At 53.2% G+C, this 9,924-nt stretch overlaps 1 protein-coding gene across 1 annotated transcript in view; it reads left to right on the forward strand.

Moving 5' to 3' along the window:
• Positions 1-9,924, forward strand: part of FANCI (FA complementation group I) — a 56,987-nt gene that overhangs the window by 45,947 nt on the left and 1,116 nt on the right. The window contains exons 28-37 of the mRNA XM_080651837.1: positions 2,397-2,448; positions 2,945-3,072; positions 3,160-3,228; positions 3,393-3,486; positions 3,764-3,951; positions 5,819-5,872; positions 5,956-6,015; positions 7,626-7,697; positions 9,050-9,145; positions 9,578-9,694. Of these exons, the coding sequence (XP_080507963.1) occupies positions 2,397-2,448; positions 2,945-3,072; positions 3,160-3,228; positions 3,393-3,486; positions 3,764-3,951; positions 5,819-5,872; positions 5,956-6,015; positions 7,626-7,697; positions 9,050-9,145; positions 9,578-9,694 (930 nt within the window). The remainder of the gene's footprint in view (positions 1-2,396; positions 2,449-2,944; positions 3,073-3,159; positions 3,229-3,392; positions 3,487-3,763; positions 3,952-5,818; positions 5,873-5,955; positions 6,016-7,625; positions 7,698-9,049; positions 9,146-9,577; positions 9,695-9,924) is intronic.

Consider the following 9,924-nt stretch of genomic DNA (forward strand, 5'->3'; position numbering starts at 1 on the left):
TTGGGTTTATGTATCTTCTATCATTGAAACTTTGTAGCATTGAGTGGAGGCCTGGGCCGGCAAGGGCAGGCGGAAAGCTTGGCTTCCTCCTTTGCCGGGGAAACCCAAGCCTCCCTCCTGCTCTCTGTGGCCGTAGCCATCTTGGTTGGGTTTATTTGCATATTCACTCCTGATTGGTTGGTGAGCATGGCTTGTGGGTATGGCGGAGTGATGGTTAATTTGCATATCACTCTTTTATTAGATAGGATACACACACACACACACACACACAGCTAAAATTGATTTTTAGCTGACATTCAGCAGTTGCCTTTCTCAGCAAGGTTAGCTTAGGGGCAATTCAACAAAAGGTGATGAAGTCAGAAACTGTGGCTACAATCCCAAAGCAGAAACAACTCCGCCGAGATAAGTTGTGTGCAAGCATACGTACAATTGTGTTCACACCCAGGGAAGAGTGAGAGGAGGGCCACGTGTTGTAGGTCTGCTCCATTCAGGAGGAGTTTCCCAGCAGGAAGATAGGGAGTGTCCTTGAGCGCCAGGCTGTGTTCTCCCACGTGGCCCCCCTGATCTGTGAGGACAGTTGGAGCCTTGGGGACAGGCTCCCTGTGTGCGCCCATGCTTCCAGGCGAGCTGGTCTTTAAGAGGCCACAGCCTGGGGTGCTAGGGGGGTGCAATGTTTGAGTGCTGGAAAGCAAACCTGATTCTCCTGTCCTGCAGGTCCAAGTAGCCCAAAGGAAGTCCCTTTTGCTAGCACTTACCTCATACTGGAGCCAAACAACTCACCCCACTTTACTTTCACCATCATTCTTTCATCCCATAACTTTGCTGCAAAGGACAGAGGACTAGGAAAGAAATACGACAGAGGCAGGGGGACGTTTGAGGGAAAATAAATGGGTTTGGAAAGGTTTATATACATAGGAAAGTGTTTTGTTTTTTTAAATCATCACTTCCCCCCATAATCTTAGGTAGTCACTTGTTTGGGGGGTTGGTTTGTTTGTTAATTCTCACCCAAGGATATTTTTCCATTGATTTTTAGAGAGAGTGGGAGGGAGGGGGAGAGACAGAGAGAAACATCGATGTGAGAGAGACACATCGATAGGTTGCCTCCCGCACGCACACCAACCAGGGCCGGGAATCAAGCCTGCAACCGAGGTGCGTGCCCTGGACCAGAATCGAACCCAGGACCCTTCAGTACGTGGGCTGACGCTCTATCCACTGAGCCAAACCGGCTAGGGCAGTCCCTTGTCCTTTAAATTTAATTTTGAACAGATAAGTCTTATGATTTGAAGACGAACGATTATAAAGACATTTATAGCAAATGGCCTCCTCATAGCCTGTTCATGCCGCTCGCCTGTCCAGCTCCTCTTCTCCCCCAAAGAAGTACACACCTTTTCTTCGTTTCTTATGCATCCTTCAAGAGTTTCTTTATTCCTGGAGAAGCAAATACGAATGGAGCTCCTTTCCCCACCCCCACCCTCTTCACACCAGAGCGTGTTCTGCATCTGCTGGTTCCAGTCACACTGCACCTTAGGCCTTTCTGCATCAGTTCACAGAGAGCGTTCAGATTTCAGCTCTGAATTTACCATTTCCCCCAACACAGCAAAAGGAGTTCTTCTGGTTGTCTTGCACTTAAGTGTCACAGCCTCAGGGGCCTTTGTGGCTGGAGGCCAGGGAAGGAACTGTGGGTAGAAAGCTTGGTGTCTCCTCTATCACATAGGAAAAATGCTGCGGTTTTGCCTTTTTTTATTTTTATTTTTTTTTTAATTGGTTTCAGAGAGGAAGGGAGAGGGAGCGAGAAACATCAATGATGAGAGAGAATCACTGATCGGCTGCCTCCTGCATGCCCCCTACTGGGGATCGAGCCCGCAACCCAGGCATGTGCCCTTGGCCGGAATCGAACCTGGGACCCTTCAGTCTGCAGGCCAAACCGGCTAGGGCGCCTCTTTTTCTTTTTTCTGCCTACTCCCTTCTAACCTCCTCTGGCCTCTTATCTCCTCAAAGCGAATTCTGCTGTCTTTGTGGCCGGGATCTTACTCTGCTGCATCTCTCCGCTTGCCTGATGTCCTTGGAGATGCCTCAGGGCTGGCGGCACGGGGAGGAAGGGAGGAACTCCAGCCCTGGACGTGGCTGTGGGGCAGGGGAGGCCTGGGTAAGACCCAGACCGGGATCCCAGGACATTTGGCCCTTAATGAGGGCGTAGACTGTGGGGATTAAGTTGTATGCTAGCTTATAAGAAAAGTATCAGTAATCCTCGTAATTTTGGGCTTATTCTCGTGCTGTTCCAAGTAGGTGCTCCAGTAGGTCCGGGCCGTGTATGGGCGGATGGTTAGACATGGGAAGGTCTAGGGCTCTTGTAGATGCGTGTCTCGGCCGTTTCTGTAATACTGAATGGTCTGTAGTTTGTGCAGTTGTTATCCTGGACATCCAAGATCTGCAAGGAAAACAGCCGGGGTGAGTTTCCTGCCGCGTTTCCTGTCGGCCTTTATTTAATCATCACCGAATAGCATTGACGCACTCAGCGGAAGAGCCCACGTGAGAAGGAGACACAGCACCCAGTGTCGGTGGGAGTAGAGCGGTGGGCCTCTCTTCATCTGCTCTGGAGCACTGGCGCTGTCGACACAAGAGTACTTGCTGTATGACCCCCTGTAGATCAAGTTCAAAACCAGACAAAACTAGATGCGAGGTCAGGGTAGCAGTTTCGTTGTTGGGCGATGGAGGCAGAGGGTTTCTGGGTGCGGGTTACACAGCGGTCTGGGTGACCGGTCTCGGGAACTGCCTCCCTCCTCTGGGCACGTGGAGATAAGAGCACGTTTGGTCCAAGGGGCAGCGGTGGGGATTGCGGGGGGGGTGCCGGGACATGATGAGCTACGTGTTGTGGCCGGGCGTCCCCGCCCCGGCAGCACTGACGGGTTATAACGCAGCTCCGGGTTCTCTCCTCCTGCCCTAGAGGATGCCTTGTTTTGCAAGGGCGTGATGAACTTGCTCTTCAGCCTCCACGTTGCACACAAGAGCCCTGTCGCCCTGCTGCGTGACCTGTCCCAGGACATCCACGGGCACCTTGGGGACATAGACGAGGTAGAGGGGCAGCCTTCAGCACAGCACCGGGAAGGAGGTCAGGGCACAGCCTGCGCCGTTACAGCTCACTTCTCTCTCACCCCCCAGGATGTCGAGGTGGAGAAAACAAACCACTTTGCGGTGGTGAATTTGAGAACAGCGGCCCCTACCGTCTGTGTAAGTCCTGATCCGGAGCCCTGGAAACAGCCCTGTCATCCTTCCCATTTTATGTCACCCGAAGGGTAACTTACAGTGACTTCTGTCCCGCATCCGGTGGCTATGGCTGTTCTATTTGGCTGCCGAGGGCAGTGGGCCATGGCAGGCATCCCTTCCTTCCCCAGCTGCTGGTTCTGAGTCAGGCGGAGAAGGTCCTGGAAGAAGTGGACTGGCTGATCACCAGGCTTAAGGCACAAGTGAGCCGAGAAACCGTATCAGGTGAGACGAGTTCAAGCTGGGGTGCCAGGGGTCGGGAGGAAAGCACCATCCACCAGGGTCCGGCCCGGACCACGCATGAGCTATTTGTATGAGCGAGGTCTCCCGTGGCTGCACGGTGGCTTCAGACAGCGGTTGTCCCTTCACTGTGCGTGGCGAGTCACATGCCCATTGTCCCTGCAGACCTCCTAGTTAACGGTGTCGATTCCTGAGTCTCCTTCACTTTAACTAGAAAGGAAGGCCAGCTGGGTTTGAATGCGCCAATTTCATCTCCCTTCAGAAGAGGCGTCTTCCCAGGCAGCCCTAGCGAACCATCCCGCGGAGAAAGCCGTCATCATGCAGCTGGGCACGCTGCTCACCTTCTTCCACGAGCTGGTGCAGACCGCCCTGCCCTCGGGCAGCTGCGTGGACACCTTGCTGAAGGACCTGTGCAAGATGTACACCATCCTCACCGCACTTGTCAAATATGTGAGTATCTGAGCGGGGACCAGGATCACCACCACTGTCCCCAGCGGGTCAGGAGACCGGGCCACGTCCTGGTTTGGTCAGTAGGTGGCAGGCGTCTCCACAGGCCAGGAGAAAACAGTTGGTGGCATACTTCTCCACCTGCTTTTTTTTTTTTAATATATTTTATTGATTTTTTACAGAGAGGAAGGGAGAGGGATAGAGAGTTAGAAACATCGATGAGAGAGAAACATCGATCAGCTGCCTCCTGCACACCTCCCACTGGGGATGTGCCCGCAACCAAGGTACGTGCCCCTGACCGGAATTGAACTTGGGACCTTTCAGTCCACAGGCCGACGCTCTATCCACTGAGCCAAACCGGTTTCGGCTCCACCTGCTTTGAGAGGCCTTTATTTCCTTGGCACATGAGTATGTGGCGCCTGATTGAGAGGGAATGCCTTGCCCTAGTCTGTTTGGCTCAATGGATAGAGCGTCAGCCTGCAAACCAAAGGATCCCGGGTTCAGTTCCGGTCAAGGGCACGTACCTTGGTTGCAGGCTCCTCCCTGGCCCGGGCCCGGGCCCGTGCAGGAGGCAACCAATTGATGTGTCTCTCTCACATCGATGTTTCTCTCTGTCTTTCCCTCTCTCTTCCACTCTCTAAAAGATCAATGGAAAAATATCCTCGGATGAGGATTAACAACAACAACAAAAATTAATGCCTCTTCAAACATTTTCTAAGACTCAATCTGAACTCTAGCTATAGAATTCAGTCTCATTCCTTATTGCACACAAAAAAATGACAGTTTCAACCAGTCTGGGCACTGAAGAGGTGTTTATTCCTTCTTCCTCCCTTTAACAAGCAGATGTTCAATGCTTTACAGGTCAGGTACTGGGGTGGGGAGGAAGTTTATTTAAAAAATAAAAGGCACACTCTGCATTGAGTTTAAGTTCATGCTTCTTAGTATCTGTTAACAAAAGTCTCTTCTCTTGCACTTGAATACCTTGGTCCTGAGCAGACACTCAGAGGGCAGCGAGCCATGTTGAATTCTTGGGCACAGACAGCGCCAGGAAGACTAGGACAGCACAGCGCTCCCGAACAGGACAGCTGTCTGAGACACACAACCCTGGCCACCTTGTGGGCCACTGAGCTTCTGTAGCGGCCACGCTGAGCTGCTTCTCTGGATGGGCTTTTTACAAGGAAAAACAGCAAGGCTGGCTTTCTGGATGTAGGGACTGTCATCCTGAAGGGTTTTCAAAGTGATGAGCTGAACAAGTTCAAAACAAACCTTCCTGTCGGGTCGGCGTGGCTCAGTGGTTGAGCATCAACCTATGATCCAGGAGGTCACAGTTCGATGCCCAGTCAGGGCACATGCCCGGGTTACGGGCTTGATCTCCGGTGCGGGGTGTGCAGGAGGCAGCCAATCAGTGATTCTCTTTCATCATTGATGTTTCTATCTCTCTCCCTCTCCCTTCTCTGAGATCAATAAAAATATATAGACTAGTATTTGGGGGTAGAGGGAACACCTTTCCTCTCCTGTTGTCGGTGGAGCTAGGAGCTTTGAGGAGGGAAAGGAAGCCTGTGTACCTTTATTTATTTATTTATTTTTTAAACATATTTTATTGATTGTTTTACAGAGAGGAAGGGAGAGGGATAGAGAGCTAGAAACATCATGAGAGAGAAACATCGATCAGTTGCCTCCTGCACACCTCCTACTGGGGATGTGCCCGCAACCAAGGTACATGCCCTTGACTGGAATCGAACCCGGGACCCTTCAGTCCACAGGCCGATGCTCTATCCACTGAGCCAAACCGGTTTCGGCATGCCTGTGTACCTTTAGTGTGTAGTACATTTGTACAGGATGATACACTAAATCCAAGGATCTTTTGTAGTATATCCAGGTGTGTCGGAGCACCAGAGGAATTCCAAAGATTATGGAGAAGCTGGTGAGTTGGGAATGCCTTTCTCAGGAGCGGGGGAAGCTGTTTTATTCCTGCGCTTACATCGGCTTCCTCTCCCTTTGCTGCAGGTGAAGCTGTCGGGTTCTCACCTGACCCCTGTATGCTACTCCTTCATTTCTTATGTGCAGGTAAGTGGCTCAGAGGCCGCTCCATAGGAGAGCCCTCAGTGCGAGAGGACTTCCTGCGTCCCCCGGGGACTGCGGGGCCGCCTGGGCTGTGTGTACAGTTTCTTACCGTAAGCCCACGGTGCCAGGTGAGACCAAGCCAAGGCCTGAGATCTTTGCAGCAACGAAAAGGTGTCTGACTGGGCGAGAGACACGTCCAATAGGCTTGAGTTTAGAGCAGGGAAGGAGCGAGTGCTGGGCTCAGCGACCTGGTTTATTTCTGGGGGATTCTGAGCCCACGGGCCTGCGAGTCGAGTAGCAACGAGCCGGTGAAGAAGGGCCGAGCTCGGGCAGAGGAGAGCAGCCCCGTCGGGGGGTATCACACCGGGACCAGTTTGTGTACTCTAGGTCTCTCCCCCTTTCCCGTCTGTATTTGACTTAAAGCCTTACAAGTCAGCTGATCCACAAGCAAACACTGTTCTCTGAGGGTGAGTACTTCCTAGAAAAACCAGGGTTGCATCGTGGGGAAGCACGGGACTTGGTTGGAAAGTCTGTACGGAGAATTCTCCAAAAAGTCGGGGACCTCTAGGGGGACCTTGCTGAAGGCGGCAGCCCCTGCCTTGACTTTTCCAAACAAGTCCGAGCCCCCGCGTGTTTTACTGGAGTCTCTCTGTTTAGTCTTCAGACACGACCTTGTAGGAGCACGTGCTTTCTCAAGGACACTTACCCTGCTGATGGTGTTGAGTTGAGTTCAGGCTGTTGTGACAGTAAAAGCCTAAGGAGGCGGGCAGTCGGGCTGTTGGTTGCCATAGCGCTCTCTCTCACAGAAACGCGTCGGAGTAATCCCTTCACCCGTCGCTCGGGGTCTGCTGGTCAGCCCTGGCATCGCGTTTGCGCGTCTTTCAGAGAACGGTTCACTCTCTTACAGCCCCTCCCGCTCTCACATGGCTCCCGCGCTGTCACTTCTGTCCATTTCCGGGGCTCAGTTTCTCATCCTCTTTCCTGCCCCACAGGGCGTGGTATGTCTGGGCCTAGGAGGCATAGGACTCCCTGGAGGTGAAGGCTCCCGTTCGTATGCCTCACATGGGGGCGGTTTCTCTGCATCTGAAATCTGCCTTATCAGAACCTTGTACTTCTTTCTCCTCCTTCCGTTCTACTTTCCCCAGCTCTTTATTCTCCCATTGGCTACAGCATTGAGCAGTGTCCTGGGACTTGAAACCCTTCCCCAGCGTGTGACCCCATGGCTTAGAAGACACATCTGGCGATTGCCTCTGGCCGGGAAGGCTCCAGGCCCAGGAACCGCCTCTCCAGCTTCCTCTCCTTAGGGGACCCTTTCAGCAACAGCTGAAACACGTGCTCCGCCTCCACATCCCTCCCTGAACTGTCCGTTTATGTCCCTGGCCCGGTGCAGTCACCTCGGTCCTGCCCTCAGCCCCAGTGCTAGTTCCAGGAGCAAGGTTGCAAAGCTCACAGCAATGGTGTGAGGGCTGTAGGTGTCACGTGTTTCCCATCTTCCACACCAGCTGCGTGATAGTCGCCTTAGCCAGACTCGTCCCCTCGGGAGTCCCCAGGCCCAGCTGTCCTGGAAAACGACCTGCTGGCCTTCCGGAGTAAGAGAATGGTTTCTGTTCTAGAACAAGAGGAGCAGGAGCCCACAGTGCCCAGGAGGGAAGAAGCAGCCCGCTGCTGCTGGAGCCGTGGCCATGGTAAGCCGCGGCCGCGCTCGCTCGTGTGGCTGCTGGCGAAGCGTCACAGGAATGAGACCGGGCAAGTCTAGGGACAGAAAGTGGCTAGTGGTTACCTGGAGCTGGGATCGGATTGGAGACTGGGAGGTGCCTGCTAAGGGGGCTGCAGGCTGCTTTGTGGGCATGAAGATGCTCAGGTATTTCTGCGGGGTGATGGTTGCACAATGTGCTAACACACGGGACTGCACAGTGGGAAGGGGTGAATTGTGTGGTGTGTGAATTGTATCTCAGCGCTGTTACAGAACTCTGTGTGGCTGCTTCTCAGCTAACGGATTTTGTCGGTTCTTCTCTGAACCAAAAAACATACGCTTTGTTCAGGAAGCTCCAGAAAATGTTGAGCGCTGCTTTAAAAATAGAAATAGCTTGGGGTGCGCTCTGGGAGGGACCCTTTGAGGAAAAGTGGGTGAGAGCACAAGGCACTGCTCCTGCCTCGGGACAGGTAGGCAGGAACCGCTGGCTTTTAGGAGATCTAGACACACACACACACTGGACGCAGTGATTCCACCTTCAGGATGCTGTCACTAACAGGACCGGTAAGTGGGTTTTAGTACGTTTACACTGTAGAATACTATGCAGACTTGAAAAAATAAAATATTACCGCCAAAATAGTCTTTTTAAAAAGAAGAAAAATGAGAAGTGCCCCCATTGGGGGGGGGGGGGCGCTGAAGGGGGGGTTTAACTATATGGAAGCATATCTATAGCAATAAGAAACAGGTGGAAGGATCTACAAGCTATAATGCCAACAGGGAACTTAATCTCAGTAGTGAAAATTAACGTGCAGGCTAGAAAGAGGAAGTAGAGCCAGTGCAGTCTTAATATCGAGTCAGCCCTAGCCGGTTTGGCTCAGTGGAGAGTGTTGGCCTGCAGACTGAAGGGTCCCGGGTTCGATTCTGGTCAAGGGCACATGCCTGGGTTGCCGGCCTGATCCCCAGTGGGGGGCGTGCAGGAGGCAGCCGATCAATGATTCTCTCTCATCATTGATGTTTCTGTCTCCCTCTCCCTTTCCTTTCCTCTGAAATGAATAAGAAGAGGGGCAACCACAGTTCTCCTGATGGCCCTTCCCTGGCCAGCCTCTAGGTACCAGCAAGGACTTAGGGTTGTGAGTGGAAGGACTCGGTGTGCTCTCTGCTGGCATTTAAGTCCTTGGATGAGATGGAATGGCCGAAGAGCTTAGGTGGCTGGTACCTAGGCAAAAGTGCGTTTGATTGGAAGATGGCCCAGCGTTCCTCAAAGTCCTGGGCGGTTCTGACAGCTTTCGAGGACCGACCGCCTGAGGAACGCTTGAACCTGAACTTGGGGCTTCTCTCCTGTAGGCCAGAGTTCTTCGGGAAACCAAGCCAATCCCCAACCTCATCTTTGCCATCGAGCAGTATGAGAAATTCCTCATCTTCCTTTCCAAGAGGTCCAAGGTAGACACACTGTTCTTTTCTACCCGTTCATTTACCTGGAGGGGGCCTGCCACTGACGCAGCCAGGCTGTGCGGGGAGGGCTGCGGCCTTCTGTTTCTGACCTGGCGGCCTGAATCCTAACATCACGTAGGAAACTGGTGGCTCAGGGGTTGAGCATTGACCTATGAAGCAGGAGGTCACGGTTTGATTCCCAGTCAGGGCACATGCTGGGGTTGCGGGCTCGATCCCCAGTGGGGGGCGTGCAGGAGGCAGCCGATCAATGAATCTCATCATTGATGTTTCTTTCTCCCGCTCCCTGCCTAAAAACTGGCGGGAAAGCAGGGCCAGGGCATGTGCTTGCTTTAGGTAGGAACTGAGGGGGGTGGGTGAGGCTGTGGGGGCGGCCCTGCGTGTGCAGCAGCAGGAGCGTGTGCCGCGCTTGCGTCCGTCCAGGTGAACCTGATGCAGCACATAAAGCTCAGCACCTCGCGGGACTTCAAGATCAAGGGGAACATCCTGGACATGCTTCTCCGGGAGGAGGAGGAGGACGACGACGAGGAGAACAGAGAGGTCAGTGTCTGCTTCCAGCTGGGGGCAGGAGTCCTGCCACCCTTCCCAACAGGCTGCTGGGAGCCGCCGCAGGAAAATGGGGGGCAACAGCCAGACAGAATGGGCTGGAAGGGCGCCAGGCTTAGAGAGGAGGTTCACAAGCTTTGAGCCACCCCCACGTGCCCACACTTTTGTACATTTGGGGCACACGTTTCCAGAAGGGGGTGGTGACGAAATGAGGTCTGTCTGTG

Source organism: Plecotus auritus, assembly GCF_963455305.1.
Source record: "Plecotus auritus genome assembly, chromosome: 15".
In the NCBI taxonomy this organism is placed as follows: domain Eukaryota; kingdom Metazoa; phylum Chordata; class Mammalia; order Chiroptera; family Vespertilionidae; genus Plecotus; species Plecotus auritus.